The sequence below is a fragment of the Coenobita brevimanus genome, chromosome 33 (assembly GCF_032717465.1).
Source record: "Coenobita brevimanus isolate Jiangsu-jjx chromosome 33, ASM3271746v2, whole genome shotgun sequence".
Classification (NCBI taxonomy): Eukaryota; Metazoa; Arthropoda; class Malacostraca; order Decapoda; family Coenobitidae; genus Coenobita; species Coenobita brevimanus.
This window is the reverse complement of record NC_136986.1, coordinates 1972168-1995827: the sequence shown is the minus strand read 5'-3', so window position 1 is coordinate 1995827 and position 23660 is coordinate 1972168. Positions and strand designations below refer to the sequence as shown.

Sequence of the window (23660 nt, the reverse complement as noted above, 5' to 3'; positions counted from 1 at the left end):
GCTGGGGAATGGCTGGGAGAAGGAGGGAGGTGAGAAGACAGGAAGAAATCAGTAGGATAGAAGTTGTGGAAGGAATGAAGAAAGTTAAATAGGGGAAAGCCCCAGGAATTGATCAAGTGTGTGGTGAAATGCTGAAGCATGTGGGAGAGATAGTAGTAGAATGGTTGTGGAAGATGTGCAGATTGGCCTGGGAGGAAGGTAGAGTCCCGGAGGATTGGAAGTCAGGTATAATTATGCCCTTGTACAAAGGAAAAGGGGAAAAAGAAGTGTGTGGTAATCATAGGGGCATTTGTCTTCTTAGTATAATAGGAAAAGTGTATTGTAGGATACTTATTGACAGAGTTAGAGAAAGAACAGAGGAATTAGTTGGAGAAGAACAGGGAGGCTATAGGAAGGGAAGAGGTTGTGTAGATCAGATATTCATTCTTAGATCTTTAGTGGAAAAGTTTCTAGAGAAGGGAAAGAAGTTGTATGCGGCTTTCATGGATTTGGAGAAAGCATGTGACAGTGTGGATAGACAAGGATTGTGGAAAGAATTAAGAATATATGGAGTTGATGGGAAGTTGTTGAATGCTGTGAAGAGTATGTATGATGGTGCTAAGGCTGCAGTGCGTGTGGATGGTGAACTAAGTGAATTTTTCTCTTTGAAGGTTGGGTTGAAACAGGGATGTGTCATGTCTCCATGGTTGTTCAATCTGTACATGGATGGGGTAATAAAAGAGGTACAAGGTAGGGTAGTGGATGTTGGAGTGGCCATGGTGAGAGAGGATAGTGTTTGGAAACTCCCTGTACTGTTGTTTGCAGATGATACTGTGTTGTTGAGTGAAGACGAAGGAGAACTGCAAGGCTTGGTGGATGAGTTTGGGAGAGTGTGTAAGAAACAGAATCTAAAGGTGAATGTAGGGAAGAGTAAAGTGATGGTCTTTGAGAGAGGTGAAGTCAGTGAATGTACAGCGAGGTTGGATGGTGAGGAATTGGAAAATGTGAGTACGTTTAAGTACTTGGGTAGTGTGATGAGTAAGGATGGAGGTTTGGAGGGTGAAGTACTTGAAAGGGTACAGCAGGGAAGAAAGGTTGCTGGTTCCTTGAAAGTAGTGATAAGAAACAGGGAAGAGAACATGGAAGTGAAAAAGTTACTACATGACAGTATTGTGATACCAACTCTAACGGATGGAAGTGAATTTTTGACGTTGTTGGAAGGACACAAGTCAAGAGTGGGAGCAGTGGAAATGAGTTATTTAAGAGGAGCCTGTGGAGTCGCATGGAGAGATAGGCTGATGATTGAGGATATAAAGGAGCGTTGTGGTGTGGATGTGGATGTGATAGGAAGCATTATGAGGAACACACTGAGGTGGTTTGGCCATGTGGAGAGCATGGAGGGTGAAAGACTGATGAAGAGAGTGTAGGTGAGTGAAGTGGAGGGGGGAGAGGGAGGGGGAGGCCAAGGATGAGATGGAGGGATGGGATGGAGAGGTTTATGAGAGAGGGGGGTGTGAGTTAGGAGCAGGGCAGTGAAATGGCGGGGGACAGTGCGACGTGGAGGCGATTTGTTTGTTGCCACCCCAAACAGGATTGAGACATCTGGGAATAGATACTGTAGATAGATAGACTATATAGTGAATCATTACCATCACACCAGTCCTGAATGTAATGCCCCTAGCATATCATAGTTGAGAGAGTCTGTACTAGTGCCCAGTTAGTGATATGTGAAGGCTGTTGGTAGTTCTTTTCTGTTTGAACTGCGAATGGGCTTCATAATGTATGTCCAGAATCAATGAAGCATTTCAGTCACATATCGCCAGTCCAGTTTTACCCCTTGTAAGATGTAAGTGGTAGTGGGATATATATGAAAAACTAATTAGCTTTACTAATAAATATTGTAAATGACTTTATTACCCCTTGTAATATTTAAAAGAATGAAGGATACAAAGGAAAAGCTAATTACTGTACCAGTAAATAAAAGGCTATGTTAACCTCATTGCAAGAAGTTCTTCCCATGCTTTGAAAAAAATAATATGGCAGTAGCATCATTGTATTGAAGGGAATATTGGAGCTTGTTCTTGTCCTGTTGAGTGGAAGAGTTTGTTCAGTGATTAAAAACAAAAAGTTTATTATAATATTGTATATATGGTGTCTTGGTACAGAAGAAGTTAGTGACAGAAAACCAGATGATAAACAACAAATAATTTGTAAAGATAAGGTGATGTCATATTGAGGAAACTTCTAACAGAATACAAGCTATTAATTGAGAAATATTGTGCGATAAATGAAGGCTGCACCCCCAAATCACAGATTGGTGAGGCAGAGTGTGAAGTGGCCAGCTGGAGTACAACCTCAGTCACCTGCACCTCACCTTCCCTGCCACCTTCCACCTACCTTGTCACCCTTACCACCTCACAGGGATTTGCTAGGTTAGTATTTGTTTTATAATTACTGTATTGTTATTTTCATATTGGAGAACAAGCATCATTGCCTTTGCTATGTTGGTGACAAATTTTTCACCATATATCTTTTCATGATTTATTAAACTGTTCTCATTCTTTCCTGGCCTTTATCAGCAATGTTCTCCAGAGTTTGAGGCTTCCACCTGATGGTAAAGAATTTGAATGAAAAAAATATGTATGTATATATATATATATATATATATATATATATATATATATATATATATATATATATGTCATTCAAAATATGATGGATGAATAATTAGTTAGGATAAAGTAAAAATAAATAACTTTCATGTGTGAAGTGCTTAAAATGGAAAGGACAAGAAGCAATTCAGTTCATGAAAAGATGCTACTTGTGTCTGAGTAGGCCAGCAGTTTCTCTGTTTTTTGGGGTTTATGAGTCCTTTCAACTGCTGATGTAAGAATGTTAACCATACATCATCTTTTTCCTCCTCATCACACAGTGGTTCAGTGTCTGTGACCTACACCTTCAGCCTGACTTCATCCTCACCACTTCAAGGCTCCACAAAGGGTGGCTCCCTCATAACTCTGCATGGCCAGGGCTTTGGGTCAGACTGTTCCCTCCTGCAGGTCAAGCTGGGTGAGGATGATCGTTGCGAGGTCACTGAGTGTTCAGATACTTCGCTTGCATGTCAAGTTCATCTTGTGGCCAAGACTCATGTGATCTCTAATGAGGGCAATGACTCAGGTGAGTGGTAGGTGAGAGGTGTCGGGGAGAGGCTGATGGGATGTGCGAGGTGGCTTTGGGTATGGATTAGATGTGCTAGGTGAAAAGTAAAAGGATATAGTGTGTGGTTTAGAAGTGGGAATGAGTGGTGAGTGAGAGGTATTGTTGTGGGATCAAGTAGATGTTTGGTAAGGGATGCTGTGAGTGAGGGTAGAATAATGGGGAACATGGTGAAGTGTGAGTAGGATAAAGTAACAGGTTAGGTAACAACCTTGTGACAGGTAAAAAAAAATTGCATATTTAAAAACTATCTATCTATCTATTGCCAGACACCTTAATCCCATACAGGTTGGCCACAAACAAATTGCCACCATGTCGCCCTGTCCCCCGCCAGGGAGAAGTGATTTTGTGTCTGCATTACCATCCACTTCAATGTATTGCTGCTCTTGGTCAATGCCCTGCTCCTAGTTCACATCTCCGTCTCTCATATACCTCTCCTCTTCATGCTTCCACCTCATCCTTGGCCTCCCCCTCCCTCTCTCCCCCTCTGCCTTGCTCACATACACTCTCCTCATCAGTCTCTCACTCTCCATCCTCTCCACATGGCCAAACCACCTCAGTGTGTTTCTCCTAATGCTTCCTATCACATCCACATCTACACCACAATGCTCCTTCACATCCTCATTTGTCAGCCTGTCTCTCCATATGACTCCACAGGCTTCTCTCAAATAACTCATTTCCACTGCTCTCACTCTTGACTTGTGTCCCTCCAACGACATCCAAGCTTCACTTCCATACGTTAAAGTTGGTATCACAAGAAATATCATGTAGTAATTTTTTCACTTCCATGCTCACTTCGCTGTTTCTTATCACTGCTTTCAAGGAACCAGCAACCCCTCTTCCTTGTTGTACCCTTTCAAGCATACCCTCTAAACTTCCATCCTTACTCATCACACTACCCAAATACGTAAACGTATTCACATTTTCCATTTCCTCATCATCCAACCTCACTGTTCATTCACTGGTATCACTTCTCTCGAAGACCATAACTTTACTCTTCCCTACATTCACCTTTAGATTCCGTTTCTTACACACTCTCCCAAACTCATCCACCAAGCATTGCAGTTCTCCTTCGTCTTCACTTAACAACACAGTATCATCTGCAAGCAACAGTACACTGCCCTCCCTCATTAGGGCCACCCCAACATCCACTGCCCTGCCTTGTATCTCTTTTATTACCCCATCTATGTACAGATTGAACAACCATGGAGACATGACACATCCCAGTTTCAACCCAACCTTCAAATACAAAAACTCACTCAGTTCACTATCCACACGCACTGCAAGCTTAGCACCCTCATACATACTCTTCATGGCCTTCCACAACTTCTCATTGACTCCTTATATTCTTAATACTTTCCACAATCCTTGTCTATCCACCTTGTCATATGCTTTCTTCAAATCCATGAAGGCCACATACAACTTCTTTCCCTTCTCTAGAAACTTTTCCACTAAAGATCTAAGAATGAATATCTGATCTACATAACCTCTTCCCTTTCTAAAGCTTCCCTGTTCTTCTTCAACTAATTCCTCTGTTATTTCCCTAACTCTGTCAATAAGTATCCTACCATATATACTTTTCCTATTATACTAAGAAGATGAATTCCCCTGTGATTACCATACACTTCTTTTTCCTCTTTCCCTTTGTACAAGGAAATAATTATACCTGACTTCCAATCCTCAGGGACTCTCTGTTGCTCCCAGGCCAGTCTGCACATCTTCCACATCCATTCTACTACCAGTACTATCTCTTCCCCATGCTTCAGCATTTCACCACATGCTCCATCAGTTCCAGGGGCTTTCCCATTTTGACTTTCTTCATTGCTTCCACAACTTCCATCCTACTGATCTCTTCCTGTCTTCTCCCCTCCCTCCTTCTCCCAGCCAATCCCCAGCCACTAATACTTACATTACTTTCATTTTCTATTTTCAGCAGTTCCTTAAAGTGTTCTCTCCATCTACTCACCTTTTCTCCCTTCTCCACAAGTAATCTACCATTTTTATCTTTCACTCCCCAACTAACTTCATTGCCACCGTGTTTAACTCTGTTTACCTCTTTTCAGAACATTTTCATACATTCCCTCCACTTTACACTCAAATTCCTTCCAATTTTCTCATCCACTCTCTTCTTACTCTCTCTTACTAATCTTTTCACCCCTTTCTTCCTTTCTACATATAACTCTCTCTTCCATCTCTCAACTTCTTCCACACCCCTATTTCTCATCCATTCATTATGTGCTTTCTTCTTTTGTGCCACAGCCTGTCTTACCTCTTCATTCCACCATGCTGTTCCTTGCACCCCCTTTCGTCTTCTCTTCACCCCATACATCACATCACATGCTGCACATATTTCTTCTGTGAATATCTTGCGCACACCTTCCACATCCCCCATCTGCTCCAATTCGTATTTACCCAATTGTTCCTTCACTTCTCTCTTATATTCTGCCTTTTTCTCATCCCTTTGTAACCTTTCCACTCGCCTTGCATCTGCTTCTTCCTCCCATCCTTCCCTTCTTCTATTTCTCCATTTTACTTGGACCTTGATTCTGACCACCACCAAGTAGTGGTCAGAAAGTCCACTCCCTCAACCTCTATAAGCTCTTGCATCCATTACACATCCTCTCATCCTTTCATCCACACATACATTATCAGTCATTGCCTTCCTTTCATTCAGTTCACCACCTACCCTTCTCATGACTCGCCATGTATACCTGTGGATCATTTTATGCCTGAAGAGGGTATTGGCTATCACTAGCCCCCTCCTGGCACAAATGTCCACTAATGCACTGCCATTCACATCTATCTCAGCAGGCACACCCCACTCACCAACTACTCCATCCACCTTCACATTTCCTACTTTACCATTCATATCACCAATCAAATACACTCACATTCCCTACTTTACCATTCATATCACCAATCAGATACACTCTCTCATTCCTTTCAAACTTTTCCATTCACGATTCCACATTTGTCCAGAACTCTTCTCTCACTGTGCTTGCATGATCTTGCGTTGGCGCATACACGCACACAATCGCCCACATTTGTAGTCCAACTTTTAATCTTACCCACACAGTCCTTGAGCCAACTGATCCATACTTTCTTATATTCTCCTTCCATCTGTTACTCACAACAATACACACTCCATCTTTTGTCCTCTCATTCTCAACTTCTGCACATATACCCCATCCATTCTCCCATTCTTTCACACTCTCACCTCTCCATTTAGTTACTGTTAATCCACATACATTCACTTTTGCACCATCAAGTACCTGAACAATCTCTCTCTCTTTCACCTCATTATTTTGCACCCCTTACATTTCACATCGCCATTCATATCATGTCCTTGTTTCGGTCCTTAGTCGTCATCTTTTGGTCATTCCTGGTCCAAGTCTTCTTGTTTGTATTTTTAGTTAGTTGTTTTCCGGGGAGGGGCACTAACCCTCCGCCAACCCACTTGCTGTCATGTAGGGAACACATGTCGGTTGGTTATAAGGTTACCACCTAGCATTATAAATGCTTTCCTGGTTTGCAGGAAATAATTTGGCTTGCCACTCGATGTAGAGCTACCCTAAAAACAGAGTACCACTATACTAAGTGGGTGATGATGGACATCCCCACCTACTACATAAAAAAAATTTAAAAACTAGTATGTGATATTAATTAATAATCAGATACATAACACATATTTCCAGACATACATTCTTCCTGTACAGCTTTTGAGATACAGCAAGAACTTCTAAAAAGAAAAAAAAAATGACTGTGTAATCCTGTGATTCTTAAAGCTTATTGTTAGACAAATATGCCTGTGATAATGTGAAAGTGTGTAAGCATGCTTCTAAGACTTCTCACTACATGTTTAGTATAATACAGTGCTTTTACCCCCGAGTTGTAAAAGGGTTTAGGTTGAAAAGAAGATATCTGAAATAGCAAAAATTAGGTATTTAAGTGGATCTGGAGCAGTGAAAGTGTTAACAGGGGGAAGTAATTGTCATTATCCTTACTTTGTTTTAATTGTTCACTAGCGAAACATGCAGTGCAAATGTGGGACTGTTTGTTTGCAACATCACCAGACCAGTACAAGGAGTAAAGAGGAGACTAAATATACAAAAATAGTTATTAGGATGGTATAGGTCAGAGGTCATTTATAGTGAGGAAAAAAGGTTATGATGGTGATGACAATGATTAAAAATAAAAAGTAAGGAAGTTTTGCTGATAGAACCTTTGCCTCTGGGGTACACGATCATCCACCCTGAGTCCCACTGTCATACAAGCATGGGTCATGGAACAGCAGTGGCAGAGAATTTCATGGACTAATGATTCAACTAGACTAGTGGACAAAAGTGTTGTAGACTGGCTTGGGAATATTGTGCTAGGATGAATAGGAAGGTGAGGTATGGTATATAGCTGGCTGTAGTTGTAATTGTAACTGTTGTAGAAGTAGTATTAGCTCTAGGAATGTCATGGAAGGTTGCTTCCTTAAGGTCTGTAGAGGGGACTTTGTGTGTGTGTGTGTGTGTGTGTATTTGTGTGTGTATTTACCCAATTTCCCTAATTGTATCTGCCTAATGTATTATACAGGATTTGAGCTAAGCTTGTATTATCCCGTTTCTTTTCTACAAATATTTATTATCCGGTCTAGATTTAAACACATGGATGCTCTTTGCTTGCACAACCTCTCCCTCTAAATTATTCCAGTTGTCTGTAGTTCTGTTTGGAAAACTGAATTCCTTTAAATTACTGAGGCATTAACTCTTCATCAGCTTGAATTTATGTCCTCTTGTTCTTCTATCATCTTTCACAAAGAGGTACTCTCTGTCCATACATTCTATTCGTCTTACTCCTCTAAACATTCCAGTCAAATCTCTCCTCTCTGTTCTCTCTCACAGGGTTGGCAGTTTCAGCTTTTCTAATCTCTCCTCATAAGACAACTCCCTCAGGCTTGGTGTCAATTTTGTGGCTATCCTTTGTATTCTTTTTAGCTTACTGGTATGCTTTTTCGAGTGCGATGACTACATCACTACTGCATATTCCAGTCTCGGTCTTATCAAAGTCACTATTAACTCTCTCAGCATCTCCTCATCCATATAATTAAATGCCACTCTTATGTTGGTCAGTAGCCCATAAGTTCCTCCAGTAATCCTGTTTATATGATTCTCTGGGAATAGATTATCCTGTATAGTCACACCAAGGTCTTTCTCTTTTTACCTTCCTTATTATATCATCTCCCATCTTATACACATACTTTGGTCTTATATCACTGACTCCCATTTCCAATACATGACATTTATTAGTGCTGAATTTCATTCTTCACATTTGACTCCACTTTTAGAGTTTATCTAGATCGTTTTGCAATTCCTTTCAACAGTTTGCTCCTTTGATATGTTTCATAATTTTTTAATCATCAGCAAATAAACTCATATAAGTACTCAATCCTTCTGGCATGTGTGTGTGTATTTACCTATTTGTATTTACCTATTTGTAGTATACAGGAATTGAGCAATGCTCGTGTTGTCCTGTCTCCATATCCACATTTATCAAGTCTACCTTTACACACATGAATGTTTTTCTCATGCACCACCTCTTTGTCTAAGTCTTTTCAAATATTTAAGAATATACCTAATTGTGATATACACGGAATGTACTATGGTCGTGGGTTTCCGTCGCTGTTTCTCAGTAAGTCGAATTTAACTTTAAACTCGTTTAAGTTTTTAGACTGGACGATCTCTTTGTCCAGGCTATTCCATAAGTCTATACTTCTGTAAGGAAAGCTATATTTCTTGATATCCTTCAAGCAGCTTGACTTTTTCAATTTCATTCCATGTCCTCTTGTTGCTCTCTTATCCCATACAAACAGATCTTCTTTGTCAATTTTATCTACTCCCACCATGGTCCTGAACACCGCAATCATGTCTCCCCTCTTTCTCCTTTCCTCTAACGAAGGCAAATCCAGTTTTTCCAGCCTCTCTCTGTATGACAGGTCTGTCAGACGGGGGACCATCTTGGTTGCTGTTCTTTGTATTCTCTCAATCTTGTTTATATCTTTCTTTTTGTGTGGGCACCACACTACCGCTGCATATTCTAACCTGGGGCGGATCATGGCCACTATCAGTTTTTTCATCATTTCCTCATCCATATAATGAAATGCTACTCTTATGTTAGTCAAGAGCTTATAAGTCTCTCCAACTATCTTGTTAATGTGCTTTTCTGGTGACAAACTATCTTGGACCAGCACTCCCAAATCTTTCTCTTCTCTCCTTTTTGTGATTAATTCATTACCCAAAAAATAATTCAGTGATGGTCTCCTGGTACTTTTACCCATTTCCAATATTTTACATTTCTTTACATTAAATTTCATTTCCCACGTCCGGCTCCAATTGTGTATCCTATCCAAATCCTCCTGCAGTATTTTACAATCCTCCTCAACCTCTATCTTCCTCAAGATCTTTACATCATCAGCAAACAGACTCGCATAACTGTTCACTCCATCTACCATATCATTTACGTAAATCAGGAACATTACTGGCGCCAACACTGAGCCTTGAGGGACTCCACTTGTTACTTCCCTCCATCCAGACATCTTTTCCTTTATTACTGTCCTCATTTGTCTGTCTCTCAAAAGTCTCTCATCCATTCCAGAAGTTTCCCCTTTAGTCCTCCTATATATTCTAGTTTCCACATTAGTCTCTTATGAGGTACCTTGTCAAAGGCCTTCTCTAAGTCTAGGTACACACAATCCACCCAACCATCTCTCTCCTGTACCACATCAATCGCTCTTGAGTAAAAGCTCAACAAGTTTGAAACACATGACCTTCCACTTCTGAATCCAAACTGACATTCAGCCAAAATATTCATCTCTTCCAGATATTTTATCCATCTGTCTTTCAGGATTCTCTCACACAATTTTGCGACCATGCTGGTTAGAGACACTGGTCTATAATTCAGAGGTTCTTCCCTGTTTCCCCCTTGTAAATTGGTACCACATTTGCCCTCTTCCATTCTTTTGGCACTTTCCCCTCTTCCAGTGAGCATACAATTAAGCTGTGAATTTTATCCGCCAGTTGTTCTCTGCATTCCTTCAGTACCCAATTAGAAATTCCATCAGGTCCTGGGGCTTTCCTTACATCTTGAGTTTCCAGTAATTTATACACTTCCTGCACCTCCACTTTTATATCTTTCATCACCGGAACATTTCTAATCACTCCCTCCCCTTCCACAAGCTCCTTTTCTTTAGTGAAAACTGACTGGAAACGTTTGTTCATTATTTCTGCTTGCATTGCCGCATCCTTAAAGACCTCTCCATCTACTTTCAGCTTGGTGATTCCTTCCTTTTGTTTCAGTTTGCCATTAACAAATCTATAAAACAGTTTGGGTTCATCCTTGCATTTGTCAATTATACCTTTTTCAAAATTCCTTTCTTCTTCCCTACGTATTCTTGTGTATTCGTTTCTTGTTCTTTTATATTCTTCCTTTGTTCTGTCGTTACCTCTCTTTCTCCAATTGTTCCACGCCTTATCTCTCTCTTTTTTGGCTATCATACACCTTCTATTAAACCACTCCTTTTTCCTGTTTTCTTTCCCTCTTACTCTTGGTACAAATTTTTCCACTCCCAAGTTGTAGAGGTCTAGAAAGATATCCCACTTCCTCTGTATCTCTCTTGTTTCTCTGAATTTTCTCCAATCCGCATTTTCAAAAAAGTTTCTCAATCCTGTAAAATTTGCTTTGCCAAAGTTGTATCTTCCCTGTCTATGAAGCTCGTCTCTTGGCTCGACGTTTCCTATTAACATCTGGAACTCAATGACCACGTGATCACTTTTCCCAAAGGACAGAGATATTCCAATGATTCTATTACATCGGGTTCTTTGGTGAACAGTAAATCTAACCTTGCTGGTGTGTCCTCACCTCGAAACCGTGTCTCTTCTTTGACCCACTGCGTCATCACATTATTCATTATTATATTTAATAACATAGTACCCCACGAATCCTCGCCGCCTCCCGAGTACCATTCCTCCCAGTTCACCTCTTTACAATTAAAGTCACCCACCAAAATTATATTATTGCTTTTCTCAATTATTTTTTGCAAGTAGCTAGCCATATCTGACAACATCTCATGGTATTCGTCATCCTTCCATGCTCTCGTCTTTGGGGGAACATACACTACCGCCATATCTCTCTTCACATTCTCTCCAGTTTCTAATTTCATATATATCACTTCAGCCCTGCCTTCTCCCATTTCCACAGTATCTACATTTATGTTGTTCTTCACTGCTATCATCACTCCTCCTCCCTTTTTTTTCTTTCCTGTCTTTTCTCCACAGTTTGTATTTACCATCTCCCAAATGAACATCAATATCTTCTCTTAATTTGGTCTCTACAAGGCACATGACATCAGGTTCATGTTCTCTCAAGAAATCATTAATTTCGATCCTTGTCGATATGAAACCATCAACATTAGTATATATCACCTTCAAATTATTTTTGACATTATTAATACCCTCTTCTCTCCTCCTCTCTGTCCGTACCACTTCTTCAACTTCTGATCTTTCACAACCATCCCCCCTAGTTTCCTTCACTTCTATTTCCTTAAATACCATTTCCTTACTTTCATATCCAATACTCTCCAAAAAAAAGTATTACGTTCTTCCTCTGTCCTCTTATCATTTTTTTCCTTTACTTCTTCCTTTAATGATTTTAAAACTTCTCTTTCTTCTTCATTCAGATCTTTTCTTATTATAATATTTTCCATCCCCGCCTCTTTGCTTAATTTCCAGGTCACTTTAAGTATCTCATTTATTACACTTTCTGATGTAAACTTGACTCTCATTAGTCTTGTTTCCCCTTTCTTATAAGGCCCTATCCTCCTTACTTCCTCAATTTCTTTTACCCACTTGTCTCCTTCGGGGTCAATCTTGCCTAATATTCCTCTCACCATGTTCGTGTCTTTCTCGAGTCTTGCGAACCTAACCTTTTCTTCCTCTTCCCTGTTTCCAAATACTACCACACATCTGTTCCTTTCTACAGTTTCTCTCACTATTTTCTCTTTTTTCTTCAGTATTTTCACTACATTTTCTTCCATTTCTTTCTTGTTCATTTCCCTTTCTTCCTGGATGATCTCTCTTAAGCTGACCACTTCTTTCTGTTCTTCTTCTACGTGTGCCCACTTTGCCTTGTGTTCTTCTAGTACATTACTCACCTTCTCCGTTTTATTAGTACTCTCTTCAAGTTTCCTCCTCAGTTCAACATTCTCCCTCTTCAAATTCTTAATCTCTTCATTGGCTGTTTCGTTGGACTGGATTAGACTCTGTATGGTGGTTTCCGTATTTCCTGACACATCCTTTATCACTAGATTCTCTACTTTTTTTTCGAGTTCACTAATCCTCATAATTAATGTTTTCACCAGGTCCATGACATTAGTATTAGCATCAAATCCTTGAAATTCCATTCCCTCATTGTTTACATTTTCGGCCATCTTTAACGTACCGGTAAAGTACCTAAACAGCTGTTACCGAATAAGCCACAAACATTCATGTATACTATTGCCAACAAATCTTTACATTTTTGGTAGTCTACCAACTTTCATTATTTTAAATTTAAAGAAAGACCCTAGGAGACAGGACAGACAAAATTCCTGAAACTACTCAAGGTTAGGAGCGATGCCTGGGACGACCTCTCTCTCCGGCTGTGTGTGTGTGTGTGTGGAAGTAGTATTAGTAGCTAACAGTAGAAGTAGCAGTAGCAGCAACAGTAACAACTGTTGTAGTAGAACTGGAAGCAGCAGCAGCATTTGCTTCACTCTTCTTGTCTGTGATAGGTATGCTGTTGTAATTTGCATCACTAGAAATATGTAAGGGGAACTTGATAGTGTGGGAGTTGTGATTGTAGTACACTAGTACAGTATTGTAGATGTTATTGTATCAATGTAGCATTATAGTATTGGTATTAGCCTTGTTAACTCTCTACAGAGGTGGGCGTGTCCTGGACACCTGCAGTGCTGGATGTTCGTGAGGGTGACATTGTAGTGTGGCAGTGGAAACCAAAGTTCCCCACCAGCCAGCTCACCCATAACATCTACCAGACTGCCACGCCGAGTGATGACGAGTACAATGGCTCTGGTTTTTACTCTGGGGAACCTGTGGCCTCTGGTAGGTGGTTATGTTTTTAATTTTTACCTTCTTTACTCTGATGATTTTATTTGTTCTCACTACTTTGATAAAATTGTGTTCATTCTTGGTGATACTTTTTGAACAGGGAGGGTTGGATATAGCCCTTCATTCGCACCTCTGCTGGAGCTCTTCCTTAAGCTGAGTCAGATTATCTGGAGGAACCAAGACTAAAACAAACCCATATGTCATCAGAGTGAAGGATTAAGTTGTAAAGTACAAGGTGAATGGCCCATGAACTGTACCTTCATTACATCATAGTTGGTGAATTTTTCCGTGCTTTGGAGACAACTCAGTGTGTCTGTCTTGCACTTTTTTTCTACTGCCTGTAATCTTTTCTGTGTATCATAGTGTCTGCTTTTGTATTTTATTCACTGCGTGATTGATTACTAGTTTCATGGATCAGCCAAAATGTCTACATTCCTTACACCAGCAGACTGAGTCATTTCTGGAACGGATAAGAAAGGGGGTGGCTCTGACAAGGAGTCTAAGCGCTTTGATGCTGTGTGCTCTGGGTGGAGTGGAGCTGCTGTAGCATCCACCCAGGAGCCAAACCTCCCCATAATTCCCACCACCTTGCTGTAGGAAAGGACCCTGGTCATGGGAGAGTTAACCACCTTCTTTTCAGTGAGGTCGCTGAGAGGTAACTTCTGTGTCTCAGTGAATCATAGGAGGTTGAGAGATTTAACTGCTTTCTTTTCATTGAGTTCTAGGTGCAAGGAGAGTTAACCACAGTGTACCTTCATAAGAGAGTTAATTGACTTCTCTTCCCCCTGACCACCAAACAGGCAGCTTCCAACAAACCTTCCCTCACAAGGCCACAATTTACTACGCTAGCAGTCCAATCAACGATGCTCTGGTGCTGCGAGGTCAGGTCAATGTGAAGGCACCTCAGCAGATGGCATATAAGATCACGCTTACCTTGGATGGCATTGAGGCCTCCTATGACCTCGATAGATCAAGTAAGTCGTGGGTGTGGAGTATGGAACTGTACGCTTGTTCATTTTTAAATAAGTATGAAATTGCCATTTGTCCTCCTCGTATACTGAGCTGTAACAAGTCATAACCATTTAATTGGCATAAAATTGTCATCTGTCCATCATGAATGCTGAACTGTGCAAGAAATTAACACTTTAATCAGGTGCTAATCACAAAGAAGTGCTGTGGAAAGGATGCAGGGCCATAGTTTCTTCTTATTCTGTCACTGAGCTGTGGGAAAAAAGCTGAAAAAAAAACAAAAAATCTCTGCTAAGAAAAGATGAAGGAATGATAATGATCCTTTTTAAGAGAGTGGGTCATAGTTTAGGACAGGAATATGCAAATAATGAGTTGAATCTTAGGAGTGGGTGATGGTTGGGATTGGAATGTGATTGTGATAAAATTAGTATTGAGGAATGGTGGAGTGGATGATGCTTGGTGATTGAAATGTAGTACTAATGAGTGTGCTTGGGGGAATGGATGATAGTGTAGGACTGGAAAATGAATGTGATGAAACTGTTTAGGACTGGGGGAGTGGGTGATAGATTGAAGTTGGAATGTGATTGTGATGGACTTGTTTTGGATTGGTGGCATGGTGATAGATGGAAGTTTTTAATGGAACTGTTTAGGATTGGGGAATAGATTGAAGTTGGAATGTGATTGTGATGGAACTGTTTAGGATTGGGGGGAGTGGGTGATAGATTGAAGTTGGAATGTGATTGTGATGGAACTGTTTAGGATTGAGGAAATGGGCGGTCAATTGAAGTTGGAATGTGATTATGATGGAACTGTTTAGGACGGGGGGGATAGACAGAAGGTGGAGTGTGATTGTGATGGAACTGTTTAGAATTGAGGGAGTAGGTGATAGATTGAAATTGGAATGTGATTGTGATGGAACTGTTTAAGACTGGGGGGAGTGGGTGATAGATTGGAGTTGGAATGTGATTGTGATGGAACTGTTTAGGATTGGGGGGAGTGGATGATGGATTGAAGTTTGAATGCAACTATGATGGAACTAGTGTTCCATGTGGCTGATAATTGGGGACTGGAACGTGGTTGTGATGGAACTATACCCCGTTTGTTTTTACATGGTGGATCTAGGCTGCATACTCTTTTAATACCAAGTTGTGATTCCTTGAGGTTTACTGAGCCTCAATTATAAAACTGGAGTGAATCACTTACTTGTCAGATTGACCCTTCAATCTGACTGCACTTGGGTATCATTGAGATATCACTGGATGTGTCACTGGGGCCATGAAGCTTCTTGCATCACATCCCTGCACCTTCCCTTTTAGCTTAAATGTAGCCCAATAAATTTCAGTATATAATATTTCCCTTTTGATAAAATATTATGTCAGGTCTGGATATTCTGGTCTGTTTTGTTATTCTTCAGTCCAATTAATCATAGATGCTGTCCAAAGAAACTGTAATGTATATTTTTTCACGATTTTTATCAAAGTGACATACATATTCAAACAAATTGTCAGTGACTATACCACATTTGTTCTATCCTGACATAAATTCTCTAACTCCATTCAGCTGAACTAATGGCCAAGTGTAGTCAGATTGGAGGGTTGATGTGAGTAGTAACCAAGGTGACTCATTCTCCACATACCTTAGGCTCACTGGCTTTCATGCGGTTACAACTTACAGTAGTATTCAAGTTGTGGGGGTGGCCCAGTGCTCTCAGGTGAAAACAAACCAACAAAAGTACACAGATCTATCTATCTGTCTATAGCCAGGTCCCTTAATCCTATAAGGGGTGGCCACAAACAAATCACCTTCATGTTGCCCTGTCCTCTGCCATTTTGCTGCCTTCCTCCCAGCTTACCACCCCCCTTTCTTGTATACCTCTCTGCTCCATCCCTTTATCTCATCCTCATTCTCCTGCTCCCTATTGCCTCATCCACCTCGCTCATAGACACTCCTAGTTAGTCTCTCACTCTCTGTCTTTTTCACATGGCCAAACCACCTTAGTATAGTTCTCATAATGCTATCTGTCATATCCACATCCACACCACAGTGCTCCGTCACTTCCTAATTTGTCAGTCTGTCTCTTCATGTGACTCCACATGCTCTTCTCAGATGACTTCCGCTGCTCTCACTTATTACTTGTGTCCTTCCAGCCAGGTCCAATCTTTGCTTCCATGCAATAGAGTGGGGATCATAATACTATCTTGTAACAACTTTTTGTACATCCATGGTCACTTCCCTATTTCTTGTTAATGCTTTCAGTGAACCAGCAGCCTTTGTTCCCTGTTGTACCTTGTCAAGCACTTCATCCTCCAAACTTTTTCCATCCTTACTCATCACACTTCCCAGGTACTCAAATTCATTCACATTTCGATTTCCTCACTGTACAGCCTCACTCTGCATTCAGTGACTTCATTTCTCTCAAAGACCAGTAGACAAATCTGGTACTAATACCCAAATTAGCCCAGATACAGTATATTAGCTGGTTTTATTCAATTTCTGAGTCAGATATCAAATACAGAATTTCACTGATTGTTAGTAATCAAAACAGCCAGTCAGTAAGTTCCATGTATTGTATCATTAAATACAGTATCCAGTCTAGAATTTCACTAAATGTTGTAGCTAGTCAGAACACTAAATCTCAATGTCTTAAACCTGTCAGTCCAGTCACATGTTTTGTTCCTGATATTTGTGAACAGTTTTATTTACTTTAGGCTTTAAAAACTAGAGGGATTAGATGCAGCCTTCATTCATTCCCTTCACTGCCAAAGACTTCTCTCAAAGCTAGTTAAAATTATCTGGTAGCAGCAAAAATTTATAAAAAATGATGCACTCGGGTTGAAGGAGTTGATATTTAAATACTGTAGTCAGAATAGGTATTTCTCATTATATTTCACAAATTTGTCACAAAATGTCATATCTTTTATCATACAGTTGGTACTGTAGATTTGAGAGAACTGTCAAATCAGGTTTTATAGGCAGCAATAGAACATTAATAGACAGTTTTTCTGTAGTTTAGGCAATGTTTAAATTTTAATAGGCAGTTTTTCTGTAGTTTAGAAAATGTTTAGAATTTAAAATTTAGAAGCCTCGGACAAGGACTGACCAAACGATGACGACCCAGGACCGGACAAAGGACTTGGTAATGAGGACATGGAATGTAAGAGGAGCGAATGATGAGGTGAAAGAGAGAGAGATTGTCCAGGTGCTTGAGGGTGCGAAAGTGGATGTATGTGGAATAACTGAAACAAAATGGAGAGGAGAAAGGGTGAGAGAATGGGAGTATGGATGGGGTATATGTGCAGGAGTAGGTGAGAATGAGAGGGCAAAGGAAGGAGTATGTATAGTTGTGAGTAAAAGATGGAAGAGGATCATAAGACAGTATGGATCAGTTGGGTCAAGGATTGTGTGGGTAAAGTTGAAAGTTGGAATACAAATGTGGGCGATTGTGTGTGTGTATGCGCCAATGCACAATCGTGCTAGAAGAGTGAGAGAAGAGTTCTGGACAAATGTGGAAATGTGCATGGAAAAGTTTGGAAGGAATGAGAGAGTGTTTTTGATTGGTGATATGAATGGTAAAGTTGGGAATGTGAAGGTGGATGGAATAGTTGGTGCGTGGGGTGTGCCTGCTGAGATAGATGAGAATGGGAGTGCGTTAGTGGACATTTGTGCTGGGAGGGGGTTGGTGATAGCCAATACCCTCTTCAGGCATAAAATGATCCACAGGTATACATGGTGAGTGATGAGAAGGGTGGGTGGTGAACTGAATGAAAGGAAGGCAATGATTGATTATGTGTGTGTGGATGAAAGGATGCGAAGATGTGTAAAGGATGCAAGAGTGTATAGAGGTTGGGGGAGTGGACTTTCTGACCACTACTTGGTGGTGGCTAGAATTAGAATGCAAGTAAGATGGAGGAATAGAAGAAGGGAAAGACGAGAGGAAGGAGTAGTTGCAAGGAGAGTGGAAAGGTTACAAGAGGATGAGAAAAAGGCAGAGTATAAGAGAGAAGTGGAAGAACGATTGGGCAAATATGAATTGGAGCAGATGGGAGACATGGAAGGTGTGTGTAAGATATTTACAGAGGAAATATGTGCAGCATGTGATGTGGTGTGTGGAAGGAAGAGAAGACGGAGGGGGGTGCAAGGAACAGCGTGGTGGACTGAAGAGGTGAAACAGGCTGTGGCACAAAAGAAGAAAGCATACAATGAATGGATGAGAAATAGGGGCGTGGAAGAAGTTGAAAGGCGGAAGAGAGAGTTATATGTGGAAAGAAAGAGAGAGGTGAAAAGATTAGTAAGAGAGAGTAAGAAGAGAGTGGAGGAGGAATTTGGAAGGAATTTGAGTGTAAAGTGGAGGGACTGTAAGAAAATGTTCTGGAGAGAAGTGAAAAGAGTAAGACAGGGTGGAAGTGAAGTAAGCAGGGGAGTGAAAGATAAAAATGGTAGATTACTAGTGGAGAAGGGAGAAAAAGTGAACAGATGGAGAGAACACTTTAAGGAATTGTTGAACGTAGAGGATGGAAGTAATGCGAGTATAAGTGGCTGGGGAATGGCTGGGAGAAGGAGGGAGGTGAGAAGACAGGAAGAAATCAGTAGGATAGAAGTTGTGGAATCAATGAAGAAAGTTAAATCAGGGAAAGCCCCAGGAATTGATGGAGTGTGTGGTGAAATGCTGAAGCATGGGGGAGAGATAGTAGTAGAATGGATGTGGAAGATGTGCAGATTGGCCTGGGAGGAAGGTAGAGTCCCGGAGGATTGGAAGTCAGGTATAATTATGCCCTTGTACAAAGGAAAAGGGGAAAAAGAAGTGTGTGGTAATCATAGGGGCATTTGTCTTCTTAGTATAATAGGAAAAGTGTATGGTAGGATACCTATAGACAGAGTTAGAGAAAGAACAGAGAAATTAGTTGGAGAAGAACAGGGAGGCTTTAGGAAGGGAAGAGGTTGTGTAGATCAGATATTCATTCTCAGATCTTTAGTGGAAAAGTTTCTAGAGAAGGGAAAGAAGTTGTATGCGGCTTTCATGGATTTGGAGAAAGCATATGACAGGGTGGATAGACAAGGATTGTGGAAAGTGTTAAGAATATATGGAGTAGATGGAAAGTTGTTGAATGCTGTGAAGAGTATGTACGATGGTGCGAAGGCTTCAGTGCGTGTGGATGGTGAACTAAGTGAATTTTTCTCTTTGAAAGTTGGTTTGAAATAGGGATGTGTCATGTCTCCATGGTTGTTCAATCTGTACATGGATGGGGTAATAAAAGAGGTACAAGGTAGGGTAGTGGATGTTGGAGTGGCCATGGTGAGAGAGGATAGTGTTTGGAAACTCCCTGTACTGTTGTTTGCAGATGATACTGTGTTGTTGAGTGAAGACGAAGGGGAGCTGCAAGGCTTGGTGGATGATTTTGGGAGAGTGTGTAAGAAATGATATCTAAAGGTGAATGTAGGGAAGAGTAAAGTGATGGTCTTTGAGAGAGGTGAAGTTAGTGAATGTACAGCGAGGTTGGATGGTGAGGAATTGGAAAATGTGAGTACGTTTAAGTACTTGGGTAGTGTGATGAGTAAGGATGGAGGTTTGGAGGGTGAAGTGCTTGAAAGGGTACAGCAGGGAAGAAAGGTTGCTGGTTCTTTGAAAGCAGTGATAAGAAACAGGGAAGTGAGCATGGAAGTGAAAAAGTTACTACATGACAGTATTGTGATACCAACTCTAATGTACGGAAGTGAAGCTTGGACATTGTTGGAAGGACACAAGTCAAGAGTGAGAGCAGTGGAAATGAGTTATTTAAGAGGAGTCTGTGGAGTCACGTGGAGAGACAGGCTGACGAATGAAGATATAAAGGAGCGTTGTGGTGTGGATGTGGATGTGATAGGAAGCGTTATGAGGAACACACTGAGGTGGTTTGGCCATGTGGAGAGGATGGAGGGTGAAAGACTGACGAAGAGAGTGTATGTGAGTGAGGTGGAGGGGGGGAGAGGGAGGGGGAGACCGAGGATGAGATGGAGGGATGGGGTGGAGAGGTATATGAGAGAGGGAGGTGTGAGTTGGGAGCAGGGCAGTGAAATGGCGGGGGACAGGGCGACTTGGAGGCGATTTGTTTGTGGCCACCCCAAACGGGATTGAGGCGTCTGGCAATAGATAGATAGATAGATAGAAGATGTTGGAAATTTGATAGGCAATTTTTCTGTAGTTTACAATGGATTTAATTTTAAAAAATTAGAAAAGACAACTAATAACAAGGACTGAGTTTGTCCTAACCCAAGTCTGTAAATCTATTCACGTAGATGTGACAGTAAGTGTGAGTGGATGTAGTCCCCTGGTGACCTCCCCACTAGACTCCTGCAATGTGACTGCTCCCACCCCACCTGCCAGCTCCACACACCTCTACTTCACCTCCAGCACCTGCCTCTCCCCACATCTCACAGGGATTGCTGCAGGGGCCACTGAGAGTATCCCAGGGCTCAGGTGAGAGTGGATTAGGACAGTTGTATTGCTTATTGTAATTAGAGTTTTTTTGAAAGGTTTGTTTTGAGATGAATTTTCTAGCAGGTGCATCAAGGTGTGTGATGATGGCAGGTTTACAGTACTGGCAGACCCCAATATAACGATCCCCCCATATGTGATATCCCAGATTAGCGGTGGGGGTAGAAAAACCACCCTACCGCGCCTAACGATGGCCAAACCCCGATTTAATGATGGATTTTGATTTTTTAAAAACCAATTTTGATGATATTTTAGACTTGAATTTTATGTTTAGGTTGATTGATAAACTGTTTTTAGACTTAGATAATGTGTTTCAGCCATAGGTGGGGTGAACTTTGACATTTGGGGGTACAGTTTACTAAGTTTGATTTTTTTCCAGAGTTATATTTGACCAGATGCTGTTGGCATCCCTACGTGTCAAGTGGGGTTGGTGGAGGATTAGTGCCCCTCCCTGTAAAACAATTAACTCTAAGCCCTTGGCCACCCCGTTTGGGATACATGGCATCTGGCAATGAATGAATGAATGAATATTTGATGATTTTCAAATTTTAGTTTTTGCTTTAGATGCATTCTAAATTGCTTTTAGGCTTAATTTAGCTTGTTTTAAAGCTATTTGGGGGTTAAAGTTAGCTAGAAACTTGTTTTTGGACTCATTTGGTTGGGTTTAGGACTTGGTTAGTGGGGAAACCCAAGGCTCAAACATGCATCCTTATATTTTACATGTTAAATCTACCCCAAGATACAATGCCTTGCCTAGTGATGGGTTTTTACTTAACCAGTCGCATTATTAAACCAGGGTATGCCTGTAAATGATAAATGTGGTTAGGGCATGTCTGATTCTGCATATGTAATAAGGACAGGTGTGGAGGTACAGTTAAGGTAGGTTTGATTACGTAGATATAAGTAAGACAGGTGTAGCGTGGACAGGTGTCATAGACATCCAAGTGCACTGATACAAGAATCACAGAGTCATGCATAATTGTTTATGATTTGTGTAGTGTTTTTATAGTCATATTCATGCACAGTTGCTTACACTCAGTCATGCACAGTGAAGAAAGTATGATTTGTGGTCTGCCTTCACATTTCTGATAAGGGCAGATACAGTACTTCTACCACATTTGAAAAAAGCACTTTCTTATTCTTGAATGGCAGCTGAGCATTAGAGTTGATGGACACCATTTTTTGCCACCGGAAAAGCAACCAACCTCCACCTAGTGCTACATTCATGAGTAAAGGTGTGAGAGACTTTTGAAGTGTAGGATGTGGATTAGATTTTGAAATGTGTTGTTACAGTGGCAGTGTTAGGAAGAGATAGAGTATATATCATAGAGAGAACATTGGCGAATTTCTTAACCCACTAAATGTCTATCGTGTCATCAAAGTGATTGGTAGGCAAACACAATATGCACCTGATCACAAGAAGCATAACATCCATAGAGAGTTACAGTTAGTGTCATGTATGAAAACTAACAGTCAGATGTTGATATCCCCAGGTATGCACAGTAAGGGACAAAAGTTCATTCATTATTACTCTGCCTCTATTCCACATTTATAGCAGGGCCAACACTTGATCATCTTGCACATAATATCAGATGGAATCATTTGTGGGCAGAGAATCAGACCAAGCATTTCTCAGCTTAGAAATATTAGTAACAAAGAAAGGTGACAATAAGAGGTGAAAAAGTATAAGCCAGAAGATGATGATGAGAAGTGCAAGAGATGAAAGAATGCTAGCCAGCAAAGGAAGGTGAGAAGTAGAAGTGATGAAAATATATTAGCCAGCAGAAGAAGGTGAGAAGTAGAAGACATGAAAGAATATTGGTCAGCAAAGGAAGGTGAGGAAATAGAAGTTTTTATTTTTTTTATTTTTTATAGCAGAGGAAGGAAAAACAAATGAATAAAAAAAAAAAAAAATAATCCATACACCAGATTACTGGTATCCTCCATTCATAAAAAGTCTGTAACAGTTGGACTTGAGCAGCTGCAGGTTGAAGTCTAGAGGGAAACAACTCTGGGGAAGTGAGTTCCAAAGAGATGCAGTTTGGGGAATAAAAGATTTCTGATAGGCGGAAGTTCTGCAATATGGCAGTGTGACACTCCAGTCATGAGTGCTACCAGATGCTCATGTAGCATGGGGAAGGCATGGAGAGGTGGCACAATGGATGCAACTTCATTTGAGCATTTACCATAGAAGTATCAGTAAAATAATGCAAGGGAGGCAACATTTCTTCTTACCTGTAGGGGATAATTCTAACAGCTTCGTTCTGAATTTTGTCTAGTTGTCTTAGTGCGGCCTTCCCACGTCCAGTCCACAAGAGTGAGCAGTATTCCTGTTGAGAGTGCACATGACTCTTATGAACTACTGTATAGCCAACTGCTCATCAGTGAAGAAGCCATGAACTCTGTACAATAATCCACGCGTCTTTGGGGTGGATTTAACAAGTGCTCTGACATGAGAGGTCTATCTGAGGTCATTGGTAAGTGAAACACTGAGAGTATCAGCCAGTAGAGGAAGATATGAAGTAGAGGTGAATGATTATTATTCAACAGAGGAGGGTGAGAAACAAGAGATGTCACCTGTGGCAGGCAAATATCTGTCCTGAACAGCTCAGTTCCTCACTGTCTCTCTCTCCCCCTATCCAGAGGTATACAAGTGCGGTCAGGCAGCAACCTCACACTTACGGGGTTAGGCTTTGGAACTGCTGCCTGCCAGAACCAGGTCACCTTGGGGAGTGCCACCTGTTCTGTCACCTCTGCTGCTGTGGACCAGTTGACTTGTGACCTGGATGATCTTACTAACATAGTATCTGCTAAGCCATTGCCAGTCAGGATCATTGTTTTGAATAGGTGAGTCTCTTTATGACTCTTAGAGTTGC

General features: G+C 40.9%; 1 protein-coding gene across 1 annotated transcript in view; it reads left to right on the top strand.

Moving 5' to 3' along the window:
- The window catches only part of LOC145395711 (fibrocystin-L-like), a 304791-nt gene that overhangs the window by 71074 nt on the left and 210057 nt on the right, over positions 1–23660 (top strand). Inside the window, exons 33-38 of the mRNA XM_080269252.1 lie at positions 2293–2411; positions 2912–3156; positions 13158–13337; positions 14144–14317; positions 20586–20766; positions 23428–23631. Of these exons, the coding sequence (XP_080125378.1) occupies positions 2293–2411; positions 2912–3156; positions 13158–13337; positions 14144–14317; positions 20586–20766; positions 23428–23631 (1103 nt within the window). The remainder of the gene's footprint in view (positions 1–2292; positions 2412–2911; positions 3157–13157; positions 13338–14143; positions 14318–20585; positions 20767–23427; positions 23632–23660) is intronic.